The sequence below is a fragment of the Physella acuta genome, unplaced genomic scaffold (genome assembly GCF_028476545.2).
Source record: "Physella acuta isolate Inbredline_101_S28 unplaced genomic scaffold, ASM2847654v3 ptg000285l, whole genome shotgun sequence".
NCBI lineage: Eukaryota > Metazoa > Mollusca > Gastropoda > Physidae > Physella > Physella acuta.
Window position 1 is genome coordinate 324,723 of NW_026731804.1, and position 23,835 is coordinate 348,557.

At 39.1% G+C, this 23,835-nt stretch overlaps 1 protein-coding gene across 4 annotated transcripts in view; it reads left to right on the top strand.

Moving 5' to 3' along the window:
- The window catches only part of LOC131939631 (organic cation transporter protein), a 71,137-nt gene that overhangs the window by 38,845 nt on the left and 8,457 nt on the right, over nucleotides 1-23,835 (top strand). For 2 of the 4 annotated variants that reach the window (XM_059298058.1, XM_059298061.1), the window contains exons 2-4: nucleotides 22,389-22,596; nucleotides 23,011-23,114; nucleotides 23,257-23,411. In XM_059298058.1, coding sequence (XP_059154041.1) covers nucleotides 22,389-22,596; nucleotides 23,011-23,114; nucleotides 23,257-23,411 — 467 coding nt within the window. Of the gene's footprint in view, nucleotides 1-21,253; nucleotides 21,503-21,568; nucleotides 21,584-22,388; nucleotides 22,597-23,010; nucleotides 23,115-23,256; nucleotides 23,412-23,835 lie in introns of those variants that run through there. The other 2 variants (XM_059298057.1, XM_059298062.1) reach the window with 2 other exon arrangements.

Genomic DNA, 23,835 nt, shown 5'->3' on the forward strand with positions numbered 1-23,835 from the left:
CCCCCGCTCGGTTGACAGCTGTGCAACAGCTGTTGTGCGACAGCTGGTGGTGTAATTAGGTTGAGCAACCGGACATTACCTTGTTGGTTTTCTAGTACGCGTATGCTACACGTATATACACACACACACACACACACACTAAATTAGAACAAAAGTCTTCTTATATTTTATTTGTTTATTAACGTTTTTCCAATTCATCAAAGGCTTTTAAAATTTCATCCTGTAAACTTAATAGACGCTCAAAGCAGACGCGACTCATACTAACACCAGAATTTGTAGGAAAATTAAGATCGGTCCCATCTATAAGCTCTCTAAGATTTAAAGTGTTTTTGTTCATGAATTGGCTGACAATCGCCAATTTAAATCCGGTGTGATTCATCGTTTGTATTTCAGTCACTTTATTGTTACCTCTGGCCACAAGTATCCAATCTTCATTAGACATCTTGAAATAATCTTTTATAACTAGTTCCAATAATTTGAAGTGTTAAACGTGTTATAATACGATCGTTAATATATTGACGATTCGCTGACGCCGAAAAGGGTTGTAATATAACTTTTAAATTTGCACCGCGCGTTTAATCTAAAGAGCTAAGTAGTTAACCGCAAAGCTACCGTTAAGTGTGGCGACAGATGTTACCAAGCGGGTGGTGGTAAGGTGGTGGTAAGGTGGTGGTAAGGTGGTGGTAAGGTGGTGGTAAGGTGGTGGTGGTGGTGGTGGTGGTGGTGGTGGTAAGGTGGTGGTGGTGGTAAGGTGGTGGTGGTAAGGTGGTGGTAAGGTGGTGGTGGTAAGGTGGTGGTAAGGTGGTGGTAAGGTGGTGGTAAGGTGGTGGTAAGGTGGTGGTAAGGTGGTGGTAAGGTGGTGGTAAGGTGGTGGTAAGGTGGTGGTAAGGCGGTGGTGGTATGGTGGTGGTAATATGGTGGTAAGGTGGTGGTAAGGCGGTGGTGGTATGGTGGTGGTAATATGGTGGTAAGGTGGTGGTGGTAAGGTGTTGGTAAGGTGGTGGTAAGGTGGTGGTAAGGTAGTAGTGGTAAGGTGGTGGTAAGGTGGTGGTAAGGTAGTAGTGGTAAGGTGGTGGTAAGGTGGTGGTAAGGTGGTGGTAAGGTAGTAGTGGTAAGGTGGTGGTAAGGTGGTTGTAAGGTAGTAGTGGTAAGGTGGTGGTAAGGTGGTGGTAAATTTGCTTAAGATTATAAACTTCAAGTTTTAAAAATCAACAACGTTATAGTACGTCGTGTCAAATGACACACAGTTTAAAATGTCTACATTTAAATTTCACCAAAATAATGATGTATAAACTAAATATGATATGACGTTAGCATACATATCATTCAATCTAATCATTCTAAAGTACAAATCAATAATTTTTTATTGATTAAGGGGCCGTGTTCATACTAGGGTCGGTGAAGTTTTCACCGAGGTTGGTTTTGAACTCGGAACATGCATGTTTGGAGTCGGTAGGTGTGGGCTGTAATTAGAGTGTCCAACCGTATAAATGACCGCGCAAATTGTGTTCTAAACACTTCGACTTTGGACTTCAAACCAACCATCACAGCGACTTATCCTACCTGAGACCTCTGTTGACTCCTGAAACTAACCCACGTCAGCTTTACCAACAATCATACCCACCTAATCCTTCCACGGACCACATCTTTTGTGCGTGTTTATTCTATTAAAGGTAAGTTTAATATTACTTTTCTTTTAAGGGTGCTAACCCCATTAAAATCAAAACGTATTAAATAAGTAGTCACAGGTATTTAATTTTGTATCATACACCAAGGTAAGGTTTGTTTTGTATTGTTTTAAGGGAACTAACCCCATTAAAATCAAAACTTATTAAATAAGTACTCCCATGTATTTACTTTACTTTTGAATCGTACACCTAGGTAAGGTGAATATTACTTTTCTTTTAAGGGCGCTAACCCCATTAAAATCAAAACTTATTAAATAAGTACTCACATGTATTTACTTTACTTTTGAATCGTACACCGAGGTAAGGTGAATATTACGTTTATTTTAAGGAAACTAACCAATTAAAATAACCTTTAAATAAATATGTATCTAAATAAGTCGTCACATGTATTTCTTTTTAGTCTACGACCCTCCACACAACTGTTCCATCGACCGACCCTATTGAGCTACCCACACATCCCCGAGGCAGCCACTGAACCAAACGTTCCAGCTACAGCTAACTTCACGTTCACCTTAGATGTTCAAACCCATAGGTACGTTTCATTTTTAATTTTGTTTTAAGTATGTATTTTATTTTATGCTTTTTATTTTATGTAATTATTTTTATTCTACAGCCAACGACCTACCCAAGCAGCCGACTACTAGATAACTCGTCAATAATGGAAGCCGCCCAACCTACCACCCACCCAGCCATGTCCCGTAACAAGTGTGACATATGCGAGCGGGTATTCACTCGCAAAGACGCTTTGACAAGACATCACGACTCTGTACACGGACGACAAAGACATCCCTCCACAACATGCGGGAAACTATTTACACGACTTGACAATTTAACGAACCATTATAAGACAGCGCACAACAACCAAACTATACTGAGGGACACCCCATCACCGGTCGACAGACAAACCGGTCAACCGCCATCAGCGATCCAAACAGACTATACTGCGACCAACACTAACTCGTATGACTGGAATCAAAATAATTCATTTAAGACGATGGATCCGAGATGGAAACATCCCTTTACCGCTCTGATCGCAGGGCCAACCGGGAGTGGTAAAACAGTATTTGTCAAAACATTTTTATCCCAGGTGTCAGAGATGATGGATCCTGCACCTGAGGAAATTTATTACTGTTACGGGGAGTGGCAGCCTTTGTTTGATACCATGAAGAACGTTCAGTTTGTGGAAGGTCTTCCTGACTTACAAAGTGGATCAATGGGGGATGGAAAACGTAGGCGTCTAGTCGTCATCGATGATTTGATGGCGGAAACAGATGATCGAATTACAAAATTGTTTACGAAAGGGAGTCACCATCGTAATATTAGTGTCATGTATATTGTCCAAAACCTATTCGGGAAAAATAAAGAACAAAGAACCATTAGTCTCAATTCGCATTACATCGTGTTGTTCAAGAACCCTAGAGACGGTTCACAAATTACAAATTTGGCAAAACAAATGTATCCCGGTCGCGTTTCGTATGTCCAGGAAAGTTTTAAGGACGCAACATCGGCCCCTCATGGTTATTTGTTGATCGACCTTCGACAGGAAACACCTGATAATCTGAGATTACGCAGTAGTATCTTTTCTTACGAGCAGCAAGTCGTTTACGTCCCGAAATAAAAGCAACCATGTCTGAGTCGGTAAAACGACAAGGTGAGATGTTAAGGTTTTTGGCTCGGGCCAAACCACCCGCCGTGAAAGCCGTTGTCGAAAATGCTACCCCACAACTCGTAAAAACGTTATGCGAGTGCTGTCACAATGTCTTAAAAGGCAACGTTCCCCTCACGCCTGGTTAGAAGAGACGTTTGCGTCGTCACAAAGTGAACTTGAGACAACTTACCAAAAAGTCATTGACCGTCAAAAGACGAAAGCAAATTTTGCAGACCGGCGGTTTCCTAGGTGCTTTACTCGGACCAGTCCTCGGTGTACTTAAAGGTGTCTTGGGATTTTAAGGATGGCCAGGAAAATGCTTTTAATGGCTCCTCGTATATTAGAGTCTATGCAACAAAAAACCTATGTACCACCCGATACACTCCTCGGTGAAAACTTCACCGACCCTAGTATGAACACGGCCCCTTAATCAATAAAAAATTATTGATTTGTACTTTAGAATGATTAGATTGAATGATATGTATGCTAACGTCATATCATATTTAGTTTATACATCATTATTTTGGTGAAATTTAAATGTAGACATTTTAAACTGTGTGTCATTTGACACGACGTACTATAACGTTGTTGATTTTTAAAACTTGAAGTTTATAATCTTAAGCAAATTTACCACCACCTTACCACCACCTTACCACTACTACCTTACCACCACCTTACCACCACCTTACCACTACTACCTTACCACCACCTTACCACCACCTTACCACCACCTTACCACTACTACCTTACCACCACCTTACCACCACCTTACCACTACTACCTTACCACCACCTTACCACCACCTTACCACCACCTTATCACCACCACCTTACCACCATATTACCACCACCATACCACCACCGCCTTACCACCACCTTACCACCATATTACCACCACCATACCACCACCGCCTTACCACCACCTTACCACCACCTTACCACCACCATACCACCACCACCTTACCACCACCACCTTACCACCACCTTACCACCACCTTACCACCACCTTACCACCACCTTACCACCACCTTACCACCACCTTACCACCACCTTACCACCACCACCTTACCACCACCTTACCACCACCACCTTACCACCACCACCACCTTACCACCACCACCACCTTACCACCACCACCACCACCACCACCACCTTACCACCACCTTACCACCACCTTACCACCACCCGCTTGGTAACATCTGTCGCCACACTTAACGGTAGCTTTGCGGTTAACTACTTAGCTCTTTAGATTAAACGCGCGGTGCAAATTTAAAAGTTATATTACAACCCTTTTCGGCGTCAGCGAATCGTCAATATATTAACGATCGTATTATAACACGTTTAACACTTCAAATTATTGGAACTAGTTATAAAAGATTATTTCAAGATGTCTAATGAAGATTGGATACTTGTGGCCAGAGGTAACAATAAAGTGACTGAAATACGAACGATGAATCACACCGGATTTAAATTGGCGATTGTCAGCCAATTCATGAACAAAAACACTTTAAATCTTAGAGAGCTTATAGATGGGACCGATCTTAATTTTCCTACAAATTCTGGTGTTAGTATGAGTCGCGTCTGCTTTGAGCGTCTATTAAGTTTACAGGATGAAATTTTAAAAGCCTTTGATGAATTGGAAAAACGTTAATAAACAAATAAAATATAAGAAGACTTTTGTTCTAATTTAGTGTGTGTGTGTGTGTATATACGTGTAGCATACGCGTACTAGAAAACCAACAAGGTAATGTCCGGTTGCTCAACCTAATTACACCACCAGCTGTCGCACAACAGCTGTTGCACAGCTGTCAACCGAGCGGGGGAAACTCGGTGAAGCATAACAAAAATTTAATTAGGTGTGATGGGCCAGCGGCTGCGATCAATACATTCCCATTAAAACGGGCAGCGGTGAGAAAACTTCGCGGGCGGGTCGATACGTAACAGCTGTGGCTGATCGTTATCTTTAATGGATGTTCTATTTTTGTAACGTTCGTTGTGTTGGAGAATGGTCCCTATACAAAGACTGTTCTAGTACATGCTAGTGTTAGTCTTTTATTTAAAACATACATACATTCAAATAAATAAACAACATTAAACAACAAAGAAAAGAAATATATCAAATAAATAAATAAACAAAAGTAATTAAAATCAAATTACGTAACTAGTTAATAATAATTTAACTAATTATAAAATAAAATTAAATTAAAAATAAACAAAATAAAAATAATTAAAAAGTAAACAAATAATCAAATTACGTAACTCGTCAATAAAAATAATTAAAAAGTAAACAAATATTCAAATTACGTAACTCGTTAATAAAAATTACACAATATAAACAAAGTAATTAAATTAAACAACAAGTAAACAAACAAATTAAACAAAATAAAAATACAATCAAAGAAATTAAATTACGTAACTCGATAATAAAAATTAATTAAAAATTTAAAAACTCATTAAAACTAATTAAAAAATACATTAAAATTACGTAACTAGGTCAAAAAATTAATTAAAATTTTAAAAACTCATTAAAACTAATTAAAAAACGCATTAAAATTACGTAACTAGGTCAATGATTACGTCATAATGTTACTAATTACGTCACAAGGTCACCGGTGGTGACCTACTGACCTACTCCCCCTCCTGCTCACCCACCCTAGGGTGGGTGAGTATTTTACTATATCTCATTGTACCAGCCTGCTCACCCACCCTCACCCATCTTCACCCAGGTGGGTGAGTATTTTACTATATCTCATTGTACCAGGCTGCGCCGCCTGCTCACCCACCCTCACCCAGTTGGGTGAGTATTTTACTATATGTCGGTGTACCTCCTGCTCCCCCAGGGAGTATTTTACTATATCTCGTTGTACCAGGCTCACCCAGGCTGCGCCTGGTGGTGGGAGTATTTTGCTATATGTCATTGTACCAGGCTGGGGGAGTATTTTACTATATAGCCTTAGTTCCTGCTCCTGCTCCTGCTCCTGCTCCACCTCACCCAGCGCCTGCGCCTTCGCTCCAAAAGGGACCTAATATACTACTCATGTAGGTTGTGGTCTATGTAATGTAGGTGTGGTCTATGTCATGTAGGTTGTGGTCTATGTCATGTAGATTGTGGTGTATCACATGTAGGTTGTGGTCTATGTACTGTAGTGTGTGGTCTGTCATGTAGTTTGTGGTCCATGACTTGTAAGTTATCAACTGTTGATTCTGTTGCAGCATTGGCCGCAAAAAGGTGATGATGATTGGCATAGTCTTTGGTCTAGCCAGCAGTATCGCCACTGGCTGCGTGACGTCATACATCCCGTTCGTTGTGCTGAGACTTTGTACAAGTTTTTTCTTTGTTGGAATCTACTTGTCTACTTATGTCAATGGTAGGGGTCCTACGTCATAGGTGGTACTTGTCTACTTATGTCAATGGTAGGGGGTCATACGTCATAGGTGGTACTTGTCTACTTATGTCCATGGTAGGGGGTCATACGTCATAGGTGGTACTTGTCTGCTTACGTCAATGGTAGGGAGTACTACGTCATAGGTGGTATCTGCAAATTTCTATTGGGGTTATTTATAACTCGGTCTGGTTCTAGATAAACAATGTTCTAATCATATGCAGAAATCCTGTACCTAATGAGACTACATCTACTAAATGCACAATGTAAGACTCTCAACAACATTTTAAACTACTGATGTATTCATTTACCCAGCTATGGAGATGGTTGGCCCCAGCAAGAGAAAGTATGTCGGGATGGTGACCAACTTTGTCTGGTGTTTTGGCGGGTTTCTGCAGACGGCGGCGGCTTATGGCATCAGAGATTGGCATCACCTGCAGATCGTTCTCTCAGTCCCAGCGGCCTTGACCTTGTCCTATTTCTTGTAAGTCTCAGGCCCCCCCCAGCCTTGACCTTTCCTATTTCTTGTAAGTCTCAGGCCCCCCCAGCCTTGACCTTGTCCTATTTCTTGTGAGTCTCAGCCCCCCCCCAGCCTTGACCTTGTCCTATTTCTTGTAAGTCTCAGTCCCCCAGCCTTGAACTTGTCCTATTTCTTGTCTCAGTCCCAGCGACCTTGACCTTATCCAATTTCTTGTCTCAGTCCCCAAAGCATCCTTGACCTCGTCCTATTTCTTGTAAGACCAGTACCTATTACCACAGTTATAAGGAAGACAATAGAGTTTACTGAGTTCATCTGATATACAGCCACACCAATCTTCCATAATTCGAACTGTGAAACACATGTCTATGTGTTGATAAGGCTAAATCCTATCCTCAGCCTGATCCCCGAGTCACCAAGATGGCTGGTCAATGTCGGCCGTGTGAAAGAAGCTTCGGTCATCGTCAGAAAAATCGCCAAAGAAAATCAGGCGGACCTCTCAGAGAAAACTTTAAGTCTGCAAGACGTCGAGTTGGAAGGTCAAGGTGAAAAAATCTGGCACATGTTGACTATTCCTGTCCTGCTTGTGAGGACACTGGTCATCTTTTTTAACTGGTGAGTACTCACTAGGTTCTACGTGAAAGCACGACATTTAAATAGACAAAAAAATTATTTAGTCAATCCTGGTTTAGTGAAGTTCCTGGCAGTTTAAAGGACAGGAGTAAAAGTGAGCCCCCATTACTTTTTATATGATTTAAGCTACCCTGACATAATCTCAAGACAAAAATGATTTCTATTCAGGATCGTGTGCATGTTGGTTTATTATGGTTTGAGCTTAAACAGTGGAAACTTATCTGGCAACTTGTACCTGAACTTTTTTTTGACCAACCTGGTGGAGCTACTGGCGTACGTGGTTACCCTCCCTCTGCTGGATGTAGTTGGACGACGTCTGCTTCAGTGCTGCTTCATGCTGATCAGTGGCGTGGCCTGTATCTCCACCTTGTTTCCTGTCATCTATGGGAGCTCAGGTAGGACATTGTTTTATGGGAGCTCAGGTAGGACATTGTTTTATGGGAGCTCAGGTAGGACATTGTTTTATGGGAGCTCAGGTAGGACATTGTTTTATGGGAGCTCAGGTAGGACATTGTTTTATGGGAGCTCAGGTAGGGCATTGTTTTATGGGAACTCAGGTAGGACATTATTTTATGGGAGCTCAGGTAGGACATTGTTTTATGGGAGCTCAGTTAGGACATTGTTTTATAGGTGCTCAGTTAGGACATTGTTTTATAGGAGCTCAGGTAGGACATTGTTTTATAGGAGCTCAGGTAAGACATTGTTTCATGTCATCTATGGGAGCTCAGGTAGGACAGTGATTTATGGGAGCTCAGGTAGGACATGGTTAATTTTAACTTAGACAAACACTGTCAGCCGTTTGCTTAAAGAATCAAAGGAGAAACGTAACGTCCACCAATTGAAAGAATTTGATTCTGCTCATTTCTTTACTCACTTAGCCAGAGCATTGCCTGGCCGGATCGGCTGCCTTGATCAAACCTGTTCTGTTAAACTCAACAGGTACGGCCTGGATCACACTGACGCTGTCTCTGGTGGGAAAGTTCGGCGTCTCAGCAGCGTTTGCCATCATCTACATCTACTCTGTGGAATTGTTCCCTACGGTGATGAGGAACTCGGGGCTGGGACTCAGTACAACCATCTCAAGAATCGGAGGGATTCTCGCCCCTTACATCGCTGACATCGTCTGTCACATTCTCTCTTTTGGTTACTATATCGTTTTTAATTATAATCATTATATTTTTATTGTGTAGCAACTACCATTTACCATCAAGTCTGTCCTGCCATTAACCATCTTGCAAATACTACCATCTACCCTTCTATCCATCCTACCATCCACCCTCCTGTCCATCCTACCATCCACCCTCCTATCCATCCTACCATCCACCCTCCTATCCATCCTACCATCCACCCTCCTGTCTGTCCTACCCCCCAGGGTAACGTTGTGGGCTGTGATCCACCCTCCTGTCTATATTTCCTGTTACATTCTACCATCCTACCATCCACCCTCCTGTCTGTCCTACCATCCACCCTCCTGTCCATCCTACCATCCACCCTCCTGTCCATCCTACCATCCACCCTCCTGTCCATCCTACCATCCACCCTCCTGTCTCTCCTACCATCCACCCTCCTGTCCATCCTACCATCCACCCTCCTGTCTATATTTCCTGTTACATCCTATCCATCCTACCATCCACCCTCCTGTCCAGCCTACCATCCTATCTATCCTACCATCCACCCTCCTGTCCATCCTACCATCCACCCTCCTGTCCATCCTACCGTCCTACCGTCCTACCATCCTACCATCCATCCTCCTGTCTCTCCTACCCCCCAGGGTAACGTTGTGGGCGGGGACCTGGCTGTGATCCTCCCTCTACTGATCTTTGGCTCCCTGAGTCTGGCAGCTGGTCTGTGTGCTCTCATCCTACCGGAAACGGCCAACAGGAAACTGCCGGACACGGTCCAAGACGCCAAAAACTTCGGCAGGTGGGTGGTGAATCTAGCGTGAATCAAACTCACGATGGCTGAAATATAGCCTGCTAACTTAGCCACTGTCATAATAAAAAGTTAAAACTATGTACCCGTGCAATTCTGTCTTTTGAATATTGTTAGGTCTTCTGTTGATGTTTCAATTCTATTTTTCCAGAAAAATCAACAGCACCAATACGTACATGCTTGGTGATGCGACCGATCAAATAAGCAGGACTGAAACTTTCAACATGAAAACGCTCGCATGAAAACCAGATCAACGCCAATAGTTAGAGCGTAAAGCTACACCTGACTTGATTATTTGCTTTCTTGATTAATTCGTATGTAGATCTAGTACACAAAGCCAATAGCTGGGCAATACGGAATGCCGGGAAATTCTTGTGACCAGAAGAATCCTAGTTCTGTAGTTGTGTCATCGGGTGTGTCTGTAGGGTCGGGGGTCAATGATTGTGTCGCACCTCATAGGTCAGGAATGAGTCATGATTCAAATGTCATGGGTCAGTGTGTGTCGCTCCTCAAAGGTCACGGGTAGTGATTATTTCACTCCACATTCATCAACAACATCATGGCATTCAGTTATTTGAAGCGTTCAGTATTGACAATGACAGGTCAACTTATCCTTTCAGTGTCAAAGATTCGGCTTTCATGTATTTTTGTCATACATTCAACCTGCGTGCATTTTTGTCATAGATTCGACCTTCTCTTGATTTTCGTCATAGATTCGTCCTATCTGTATGTTTGTCATAGATTTGGCCTACATTTATTTTTGTCATATTCGGCCTTGCTGTATTTTTTCGTATGTTTTGGCCTTGCTGTATTTTTGTGTCAAGGATATTGACACGGCATAAAAACCCATCTTCTTATTCACCTTACCACTTAGATGACTTGGTAGCCAATTAATTAAGCGTTAAAACAAAAAATATAAAGTGTCACACAAGCACGTTGTTCTCTCAAATTGGAGGCGTTAAGATTTAATTAATTAATTAATCTTTCTGTTTGTTTACGGTTAGTCAAACTTTTAAAAAAGTAATTCGACAGTTCAAGCAAGCTGCCCAGTAGTTGAGATATAACGAGGGTGAAAGGCAACAGGAGATAGTGGTGGCGACACTGACTTTTACTTTCTCGTATACAGAGTATAGAGGAAGTATTGTAAGCGTGCAAAAAAATCAAAATCGAGATTTTACAAATAAATCGAGATTTTCACAAATCTCGAAGTTTTACACCTCCCTGATTTGGAAAAACTTAGTATTTGATAGTATATCTGTATGTCAGTGTGTGTGTATGTCTGTGTCTGTGAACACAATAACTTGAGTACCTTTACAGCTAGGTTGACGAAACGTTATACATAATTATTATATCAAATGTGTAGTTCTGTGTCAACTTTTTCAGCGATTTTCGGTTTAAGGAAGTATGAAGTAGAACTTATTCTACTTTCAGTTTTTCAAAAGTCCCTAACTAAGAACTGTTTCATTTGATAACTGTAGCTTTGCTATGGAAAATTGATTAATTAAAAATCATGACAAGATAACTGCGTGCTGAAACAGTTCTATTTATAGATCATGACGAAAGAAACAAAGATGGAGACGAACAGAGGCGTAGCTAGGGGAGGGCGGGGAGGGCGGCCGCCCCGGGCGCCGACCCTAGGGGGGCGCCAAAAGGGGTAGAAAATAATTTTAAATGCTCATTTTAAGCTGCAGCTTTAAAATATAAAACAGTCAAAGTAAAGAAATGTAACGGCTGAGAGCCTTTGCATACTGATTTAACTGTTTTCTACCTTGATTGAGTAATTGTAAAACGTATTTCCTTAAGAAACAGTGACCGGAAAAACCGCTTTCCAGCTTCCTAGATGGGGGGTGGGGGGGGGGGGGGGCGCTTTTTCGAAGACTAAAATTGGAAAAAAATTACACCGGAATAAGAAATAAATAACCGATATCACTCTGAAAAGAAATCCATTGAACTAAAGCGTAATTTACGATTGTGTAACATAAAAAAAAAGAGTTAGTGACTTTTAAAATCCGCTCTACCATTTTTGTCCAAGATTGTGGGGGTGGGGGTGCTTTTCCACCAACAAAAACCGCAGGATTTGTACTGGATTGGCGAATAGATAACTCTTTTAACACTTAGAAAAGAAATCAATTGTATTATCACTTAATGTACGATTTCACTAGCCAGTTTTGCTAAGTAATAACGTGAATCATATGAGCGGAAGCTCTGAGACTGAATTATCATATTTAGTATAGATCCTGATTGAATTTTTTTGACAATGCATTTGAATTCCACATCGACTTAGAATGTTAATACGCATTTTATCGCTGCTGATTCTAATCTAAACGTCATGGACGTCAGCTATTATCATTAAACCGGTTATTACAGCTTCTTCAACCAGTACAATTAGTTCTAAATTTGTTGTTGACTGTGTGCGAGAAGGCAGCGCACATCTGATAAATCCAAGACTTCGAGCTCTTGTGTCCGTTGGATTCCAGTTTGTTTCCTTGTTTCATTATACAATCTACCAGTCAACGGACTACCCATATCGTATTCCGATGTGAACAATAATTTGTATTCAATGTCAATTTTATGACCTTAATCTAACAAACGTATAATCCAAATATATACTATATCATAACAGAGACTGTTCCAAAGATAAAACATAAAAAGACTGCCCTAAACGAATTAGCACCGCTACAATTTTTATTTTTTTCTGACATTACTAATCATCATTTTTAAAGGATAGTGCATCTTAAGGGGAATTTAATTGGTGTCGAGTAAAGTTTTAGGGAACTACAATCATACAGTGTAATTATTATTTTTTTCCGGACTGTCGCACACACATACACATACACACACACACACATATATATATATATATATATATATATATATATATATATATATATATATATATATATATATCGGGGGCGCCAAACTTAAAGTTCGCCCCGGGCGCCGGGAAGGGTCGCTACGCCTCTGGAGACGAACTGATCATGAATCTCTTTCTGTGGCCTCGCTTTTTCAACATTGTAACAAACGCAAGCTTGTTTACTTCTTTGAGTAATTTCCGGTGACCGGAAATAATACTTTACCATATTTCCGATCTCTCAAAAAACGCATACAAATTTTTAAGCCGTTCCTCTGTCTTTTGTCCGTCATAGTCGGAAACCAGTGGCGTTCGCAGGGGGGGGGGGGGGGGGACGACCCATGGACCTCTGTAAAAAAAAAAGTTTTACTGTCATAATAACACTGTTATTTATTTAAATCTATTTCTGAATCAGTATACATGTATAATCGTATATGTATGTTTAGAACAGTCATCTAAAAATTCACGCTATGTTCACTCTGAGTTAGTTATCCCTCACCTCACCACCTAAAACCGGACAGACCGTAGTTGTGTAGAGCGACTTAATTTCACACCTAGGTATATGCTGGGTTGGATAATTTATCTAAAGTGACCGGACAGTGGTGAATGAAGTTGAACCCCTCCCCCCCAACCCACCCCGAACTGATCTGTTAAGTACTATTGGGAAAACGCGTAATGAGGAACCAAAGTACCATGCCGCCAGAATCATAGCTTTCGAAGCAGGTAAAACGCTGTAAATATTGTTTTTGCAATTACCAGTAAAGAGGTGTGTGATCAATACAGTGATCTAACCCAACCATATAATTATATTAAATAAACCGGGAGTGATATCCCCTAAACTTTCTCGAATATTCTTATGTAAAATAACAGGGGATGGGAACTCTGGCTATAGACATGATTTTTAATCCATTTTAAATACTTAAAGTTTTAAAAATAGAATAAAATCTCGTAGACAAAAGAATTGCACACCAAGTAAACGCCAAATAAAAAAGTGCATAATAGTGCGCAATATTATTAATACTTTATAAATTTACAGGCTTTTTTTGAGAAATCGGAAATAGCGTAAATTAGTACTTCCGGTCAACGGAAATTACTCAAAATTTGAAAGGAGGTAGAGAATTAGATCTTTTACTTACATGTAAAATTTCATTTATCTATCTGAAATAGTACTCAATTTATAGGCTTTTGAAAAATTCAAAGTAGAAAAAGTACCACTTCCGGTTATCGGAAATTGCACAAAAGTTGATACGGATCTACGATTTTGATAAAATACTTATATATGAAATTTCAACCACCTAGCTGTAACGGTACTCAAGTTATCGTGTTTACACACACACACACACACACACACACACAGACACACAGACAGACACACAGACATACGGACAAGATTGCAAAATTATGCTTTTCCGTATCAGTGAGATGTAAAACGTCGAGATTTGTAAAAATCTCGATTTTTTTTTTTTGCACGATTACTAGATTTTCTCTATACTTCGTATATACGAGAAAGTAAAAATGATCTTTAAAGAAAACAAAAAGACAGTAGCTAATAAAAAATTAGTGTTCTGAACTGCAGGACCAATATTTTAGGTATGTGTAAGCTATTATTCAGAATGCTCCACCTATTAGATTTATTTTTTCTAATAGATTGAAAAGCGTGGTTTTATTTATACACACACAAAACAGATTCTGTTGCGTTCATTATTTTTGGTATTATTGTGTGTATATTTTGTTTGTTTGCTTGTTAAGAGTAATAAATTGTTTTGTTTTTGTCGGCCTACATTGTGTATTTTTTCTTATTCCTTCAGAGTACTACTTTCAATTTATTTTAAAACATTACGAAGCAATGACATACAGCTAGTATATATATATATATATATATATATATATATAAATATATATATATATATATATATATATATATATATATATATATATATATAAATATATATGTATATATATGTATATATATATATAAATATATATATATATATATATATATATATATATATATATATATATATATATATATATATATAATAAATAAATATATATATATATATATATATATATATATATATATATATATATATATATATATATATATATATATATATACATATATATATATATATATATATATATATATATATATATATATATATATATATATATATATATATATATATATATATATATATATATATATAATGATGGAAAACATTTCAACCCCCCCCCCCCCCCAATGATTCGATCCTGGCTAAAGCCACTGTCGGAAACTTAGGAGGAAAAAACACTTCTACCGGACCGAGTTATTTTAAGCTTTTAACCTTGGTCAACACTCGAAGACAAAGCATTGTGACATACAATCTCACTTAATTAGATGATTAATTAACTCTTTGAAAATTAATCAAGTTTTTTTTAATTATAAAATGCTAATGTTCCGCTATATTATACACACATTGTTTGCTGTTCATTTGGTGCGCAACACTTTTTAGCGCAATTTCCATTCTGGAGAATTGCGTTTATTAACTCGTCTTTTCTGGGAATGTGTGTCCGGGCTTTAAGTCGTATCTCCTCCTCAACGAAGCAATATCGATGACTAGTTCCCAAAGCAATTATGTTAAGCAAGTTACCAGGATGAACATAGGCCAAAAAAAAAATCCGGGTTTCTTTCATGGATTTCCCGGAAAAGCCAAAAAACCTCGAAAAATGCAGTTTTTGGCTCATATCTCGGCAACCAGACCACTTAGCGACTTGAAACATTTACCAATTGATTCCTGCCATAATTTAGAACAATATTGACGAAGAAAGTTTTCAAAAATATCCTTTCGTTCGGTCAAAAAATTTTTTTTTTGAATTAATTAAAATTTGGACCGAATTAGTAGGCATGTTTATCCAACCACACCACACGCTACATCACGTTCAATAGCTGCGCCATCACGTTCAATGGCTGCGCCATCACGTTCGGTAGCTAGGCGCGCAATGGTTTTTAGTCATGTAACTCTATTGTAAATAAAACATGTAAAATACTGAAAAAAAAAATTAATAAAAAACGTTTTAATAACTAACCAATGGTTTTACTAACCCTGCTCTTGATTTACGCTACGACAGAGCTATTTTTAGATAACATAAGGAAATTGCGCTAAAATTGTCACTAGACTTTTTAAATTACTTGTTTTCTATTTAAAACATTAAGTATTTAAAAATGATTTTTTAAAAACTGTTTTTATCCCGAATGCATTGTAGTTGCCATCCCCATTAGAGTTATCTAAGAATGTTCGAGAAAGTTTAGGGGAGATCACTCCTGATTTATTTAATTACATTTTTTAATGTTTTATTTTAGTTTTTAATTTTTTTCGACTTTTTAAAAATAGAAAACTAAAACGATTACTGTTAGAGATGACTGATGACCCCACACCAAAAGTTAGCACAAACCCATTCTTTGTCTACATAATAGTAACATAACATTGAGCTGGAATTGTGTATGTTGATCTGAAGATTTAAGATGGAAGTGTGTTTGTTGTTCTGAAAATTTAAGATGGAATTGTGTTTGTTAATCTAGATATTTGAGCTGGAATTGTGTGTGTTGATCCAGAGACTTGTACTAGAATTGTGTATGTTGATTGGAAAATTTGAACTACAATTGTGTATGCTAATCTGAAGATTTAAGCTGTAAATGTGCATGTTAATCTAGAGATTTTAGTTGGAATACTGAACATTGATCCATTGATTTTGAATGTAATTGTTTTAGCTTTTATTTCACGCAGTTGTCTTCAAAGCAAACATATCCTTTATTTTTGCATCTCTAAATTAATAATTGTAGAAATGTATATTTGTCAAGTCTTTTTGTTTTTGCAATATGTTTCAAATGTATAAACAAATAAATAGAAACATATTAATCTTCGTCCTCAGTGTTGTTAATTTACTGATTTCTTTGAGACTCAGTTTTTGGTAGGTATTTATTTAGCAAAATTTGCCAGAAGTGCATGTGTGTATGTTGTTAATGTGTGTCTGTGTGTGTGTGTGTGGGGGGGGGGGGGTAAATTGTTATGAGAACACATAAATGCTCTCGTTAAATTTTTATCTCATAAACAGATGACATACGTGAAAGTAAAAACAAATAGCAGTACACTAGCTACTAATACAACAACCACTTGCGTTTCTTTCTGAGACCAACAAAAGCTACACCACCAACCGCTACATCAACAACATCTACACCATCAACCGCTACATCAGCAACATCTACACCACCAACAGCTACACAACCAACATCTACACCATCAACAGCTACATCAACAGCTACATCAACAACATCTACACCACCAACCGCTACATCAACAACATCTACACCACCAACAGCTACATCAACAACAGCTACATCAACAACATCTACACCACCAACAGCTACATCAACAACAGCTACATCAACAGCTACACCACCAACAGCTACATCAACAGCTACACCACCAACATCTACACCACCAACAGCTACATCAACAGCTACATCAACAACATCTACATCAACAACAGCTACACCAACAACATCTACACCACCAACAGCTACACCAACAACAGCTACATCAACAATAGCTCCACCACCAACAGCTACATCAACAACAGATACACAACCAACATCTACACCACCAACAGCTACATCAACAACAGCTACATCAACAACATCTACATCAACAACACCTACACGACCAACAGCTACTCCACCAACAGCTACACCACCAACAGCTACATCAACAACATCTACATCAACAACATCTACACCACCAACATCTACACCACCAACAGCTACACCACCAACGGCTACATCAACAACAGATACACAACCAACATCTACACAATTAACAGCTACACCAACAACAGCTACATCAACAACATCTACACCACCAACATCTACATCAACAACAGCTACACCATCAACAGCTCCACCATCAACAGCTACATCAACAGCTACACCTACAACAGCTACATCAACAACATCTACACCACCAACAGCTACATCAACAGCTACACCACCAACATCTACATCAACAACAGCTACATCAACAACAGCTACATCAACAACATCTACACCACCAACAGCTACACCACCAACAGCTACATCAACAACAGCTACACCACCAATAGCTACACCACCAACAGCTACATCAACAACAGCTACATCAACAACATCTACACCACCAACAGCTACACCACCAACATCTACACCACCAACAGCTACATCAACAGCTACACCACCAACATCTACATCAACAACAGCTACATCAACAGCTACACCACCATCAGCTACATCAACAACAGCTACACCACCAACGTCTACACCACCAACAGCTACACCACCATCAGCTACACCAACAACAGCTACATCAACAACATCTACACCACCAACGTCTACACCACCAACAGCTACACCACCATCAGCTACACCAACAACAGCTACATCAACAACATCTACACCACCAACAGCTACACCACCAACAGCTACATCAACAACAGCTACACCACCAATAGCTACACCACCAACAGCTACATCAACAACAGCTACATCAACAACATCTACACCACCAACAGCTACACTACCAACAGCTACACCACCAACAGCTACATCAACAGCTACACCACCAACAGCTACACCAACAGCTACACCTACAACAGCTACATAAACAACAGCTACATCAACAGCTACACCAACAACAGCTACATGAACAGCTACACCACCAGCAGCTACATCAACACAGCTACACCACCAACAGCTACATCAACAGCTACACCACCAACAGCTACACCAACAGCTACACCTACAACAGCTACATAAACAACAGCTACATCAACAGCTACACCACCAACATCTACACCACCAACATCTACATCAACAACAGCTACATCAACAGCTACACCAACAACATCTACATCAACAGCTACACCACCAACAGCTACAACATCAACAGCTCCACCACCAACAGCTACATCAACAGCTACACCACCAACAGATACACCTACAACAGCTGCACCGACAACTGTATCAATTTTTTTCGGTAACCGGAAGTTGAGTTTATTCTACTTTTGGTTTTTCAAAAGCCTATAACTCGATTACTGTTTCTGATAGATGAAATTTCACATGTAAGTAAAATATTTAATTCTCTGTTATCTTTCAATTTTTTTGTAATTTCCGATGACCGGAAGTTTTACTTTAAGCTATTTCCGATTTCTAAAAAAAAAACCACATGAAGTTATAAAGTACTAATGTTCCGCAGTATTATACAACCATTGTTTGCTGTTCATTTGGTGCGCGATTCTTTTTTTTCTACGAGATTCTATTCTAAGTAATTAAAATTGGATTAAATCATGTAATTAAGTAATTAAAATTTGATGAATCATATCTATATCCCGAGTTGTGATCCTTGTACCGTTAAATAAGAAAATTCGTTAATGTTTAAGGGAGATCACTCCCGCTTTATTTTAAAACATTCAATCCAATAATTCAAGGGAAATAATTAGCAAAACATTAGATGATCTTGGATTAGTACGAGTTATGGTTACTAAAGATAATTACTTGTAATTTCTTTCTTATAAATCACTGACATAGATTTATTTCACATTTATAAAATCGGTATACTCTATATACTACGTAAAATATCAACCGTTTAAAAAAAAACAAGTTATTAGAAAAGTCCAGTGACAATTTAAGCGCAATTTTCTTATGTTATCCATAACAATTTTAAATCGAGATAAATCATATATTCAGCAAATAAATAATGCAACACAAGAAGTTTTAATAATTCAAAACAAAATAGAAACTAGTATGGAAATTGCGCTAAAAAAAGACAACTATATTAACCTATATCAACGGAAATAGTTTTATTTTAACGAGTAGGCCTACACTATGCTCAGTTTAAAATATCATCCTAGGCCTACAAGATGCTCAGTTTAAATAATTAAAAAAAATGTTGTGACCGAACGAAAGGATATTTTTGAAAACTTTCTTCGGCAATATTATTCTAAATTATGGCAGGAATCGATTGGTAAATGTTTCAAGTCCTTAAGTGGTCTGGTTGCCGAGATATGGAGCAAAACCTGCATTTGTTCGAGGTTTTTTGGCTTTTCCGGTAAAATCCAGAAAGGAATTCCGGGAATTTTTTTGGTCTTTGTTCATCCTCGGAACTTGCTTAACATATTTGCTTTTGGAACTAGTCCTCGATATTGCTTCATTGAGGAGGAGATACGACTTAAAGCTGCGGACACACATCCATACATCGGACACACATGCAGAAATGACGAATTAATAATCGCAATTGTCCAGTATGGACATTGCGCTAAAAATTCTACCGACAGACATGTTCCGTACTTGAAACTTTCAAATGTTTAAGGAAATATTTACAAAAAAAAACCGTTTCAGTATCCTGTTTACAAAAGTACTTAAAATGCTTTAGAAGTTCAAACTGCAAAGACAATTAATAAAAATCGTTTTAATATTTTTTCAGTACTTTTTCAGTCCTTTAAATCAGTGTTTCTTCCAGACTTTTTTTCTCCAGTGGGGGACTTGACATTTTCCGGGGGAGGGGGCACTAAAATTTTCGAGGGGGGGGGGGGGGGGCATATATTTTCTATATAAATTCCATTTCATTCGAACAGATGCCTGGAAGAAACTCTGCTTTAAATTTTTTTTTAAGTAACAATAGAGTTGCATGACAAAAAACCATTGCACACCTAGTGAACAAGATAACGCGTGTATAAATGTGCGGAATAGTTGGATAATTTTAATTAATTCATAAAAAAATTAATTAGGCAGCCAATTAAATCCAATTTAATGTCACATTGCATAGTCTTTATGTCTTGACCCACGTACCAACTTTGAATTGAATCTGTCACTTAGAAGTGCCCGAAATTTCGCTTAAGCGTTTCGATCTATGACGACATATAGACAGCCTGACGACATACAATCTGGACAAGAAAGCAAGTTAAATAAAAGCTTGCAAAACAAAAAGAACACTAAAAAAACGTTTAAAGATATGTTAAAGATAAACAACTATGTTTTCATTTTAATTATGTTATGTGAATTATGGGCCTTAAACACATAATGGTGGTCTAACCTAACAAGTTCAATGTTTAATTTTTTTAAGCTTGAGACAAATGAAGCGTTTAGAATAGCCGAGTGCACCAAATCCAGCCCACATCTACGTCACACATAACGACAAATGTAGCCCAGTGCACCAAATGCCAGCCCACATCTACGTCACACATAACGACAAATGTAGCCCAGTGCACTAATTGCCAGCCCACATCTACGTCACACATAACGACAAATGTAGCCCAGTGCACTAATTGCCAGCCCACATCTACGTCACACATAACGACAAATGTAGCCCAGTGCACCAAATCCAGCCCACATCTACGTCACACATAACGACAAATGTAGCCCAGTGCACCAAATGCCAGCCCACATCTACGTCACACATAACGACAAATGTAGCCCAGTGCACCAAATCCAGCCCACGTCTACGCCAACCATAACGACAAATCTCCCACAGTTTTAATGAAGCGTTACAAATATGATAACAGTTTGCCTTAAAAGTCACATCTACAAATTAATAGTGTGAAGCTTTAATTAATGAGTTACCTGATTATGTTACGTTTGGGGCGAAGCACATCAGCTGTCAATGCTTTAAGAATAGTAAAACATTTTCGTAACCATCAAAGTACTGTGCGGTCAGCGTTATTTTCTTTGCTTGACCATGAGGTTTGATGACGTCATCAAGGAGCTGGGCGAATTCGGCCCCTATCAAAAGCGAGTTTTCTTCTTGGTCTGTCTAGTGTCCATTTTTGGCGAGTTCCAGGTCTTGGTGGGCGTCTTCACATTGGCCATTCCTGAACACAGGTAAGTCCCAGCTCATGATGGGTGGCCATCCCAGAACACAGGTATGTTCCAGGTCAAATGGGTGGCCATTCCAGAACACAGGTAAGGTCTTCTAATTTTGGTTTGGGTTAGGATGAAAGTACCTGGCTATAGGCAACTTATGTGTGGTTTACCTTGCATAATAATACAATCGTCACATTTTAAATTCTCATAACCACGATTATAAATACAATTGCATTCAAAATATTTAAGTACGTAGTCCCACATTTCGATTTATGTCTAGAAATAAAAGTTTAAATATTTGATCTAGAATTTAGAATAAGTATTTTTTTTTAAATTGAAAAAACTAGTTGAAGAAATTTAGCTTTTTATTATATTAATTTAGACATTTAATGATTTAGTTAATTGCTGTTAATTTATATCCTAAATATCTGCTTAGTATTTTTTTCTATTAAATAAGGATTAGATTGTCGGTTAGGATTAGGGTAGTGTTACGGTTCTGGCAAGGTTTGCGCTGAAAATTCTCCTTAACGGGAGCATCAGTACGATACGCATTTTGTGAGCTCTATCTGGGGGGGGGGGGGGTATTCGGCAGATGGTTGGTGACAGGGTTCGTCTTGGGTAGTGATGTACTGATGTAACTGGGAGTAATTGTATTAGGTTATTTGCTTAGGCCATATTTGTAACCGTCACCCCTCTGTCTGCTATTGTAGATAGACGTGATGAAATTCATTTTCAGAAATGTTAGTTTAAAATATATTGCAGGTCTACTAAACCTTCTGACCTACTGGACTACTGACTTGTTGACCCACTGACCTACTGACATACTGGCCTACTGGCCTCCTAACCTGCTGACCTTCTTATTGCTTATAATAGATAATTTTCAGATATTAACCCCTTCCCCCAGGTGTGCGATACCTGGTCTGGAGAACGACACGTACGAAAGTCAAGGTGAGTGGCACGTGACTCTAGTGAACCAATCAATTCCTTGGCAGAGTGACCAGAACAGGTTCTCTCAGTGTCAACTCTACAAGACCGGCTCAAGCAACGTGACGTCACGGTGTGACAGATGGGTCTACAGTAGGGAGACGTTTAGGTCTACTTTTGTTACGGAGGTGAGGTTTTAGGTCTACTTTTGTTACGGAGGTGAGGCTTTAGGTCTACTTTTGTTACGGAGGTGAGGCTTTAGGTCTACTTTGTTGTCAGACTTTAGGTCTACTTTTGTTACGGAGGTGAGGCTTTAGATCTACTTTTGTTACGGAGGTGAGGCTTTAGGTCTACTTTTGTTGTCAGACGTTTAGGTCTACTTTTGTTACAGAGGTGAGGCTTTAGGTCTACTTTTGTTGTCAGACGTTTAGGTCTACTTTTGTTACGGAGGTGAGGCTTTAGGTCTACTTTTGTTGTCAGATTTTTAGCCTACATTAATGAATATTTCGTATATATAATTTAACTTATTTGTAAACCGGCCAAGCGAGTTGGCCAATGCGCGAACTGGCTGGTCAATATAAAACCTAATGTTCTATCTTCAGACGAACATGGTGTGTGACCGAATCAGTCTACGAACTTACGCCAACATGTTCTACATGGGCGGCTTGCTGATAGGGTCATTGACCCTGGGATCTCTGTCTGATATGTAAGTATACAGGGTAGCTGACTGATATGTATATACCAATAATTTATGTTATTCGTCTTCACCTTTGTCATATCATTGTTTACAATTATGCTAAAAACTGTCACACACTATCCTGATAGTCTTATAATCTTCCTTACTTCAGCATTGGACGTAAGAAAGTGATGGTTGCTGGGGTTGTTGGGCAGGTTGTCTTCAGTGTGGCGGCGGGTTGTGTCTCTAGCTTCATCCAGTTCGCCATCATGAGGTTCTTTACCAGCTTCTTCCTCATTGGCGTCTACCTGTCTACCTTCATCCTAGGTGAGTAGATTGGCGTCTACCTGTCTACCTTCATCCTAGGTGAGTAGGTTGGCGTCTACCTGTCTACCTTCATCCTAGGTGAGTAGGTTGGCATCTACCTGTCTACCTTCATCCTAGGTGAGTAGGTTGGCGTCTACCTGTCTACCTTCATCCTAGGTGAGTAGCTGTCTACCTGTCTAACTTCATCCTAGGTGAGTAGGTTGGCGTCTACCTGTCTACCTTCATCCTAGGTGAGTAGCTGTCTACCTGTCTAACTTCATCCTAGGTGAGTAGCAGTTGACGTCTAGATTCATGCTAGGTGGGTAGGTTGGCGTCTACCTTCATCCTAGGTGAGTAGGTTGGCGTCTACCTGTCTACCTTCATCCTAGGTGAGTAGGTTGGCGTCTACCTGTCTACCTTCATCCTAGGTGAGTAGGTTGGCGTC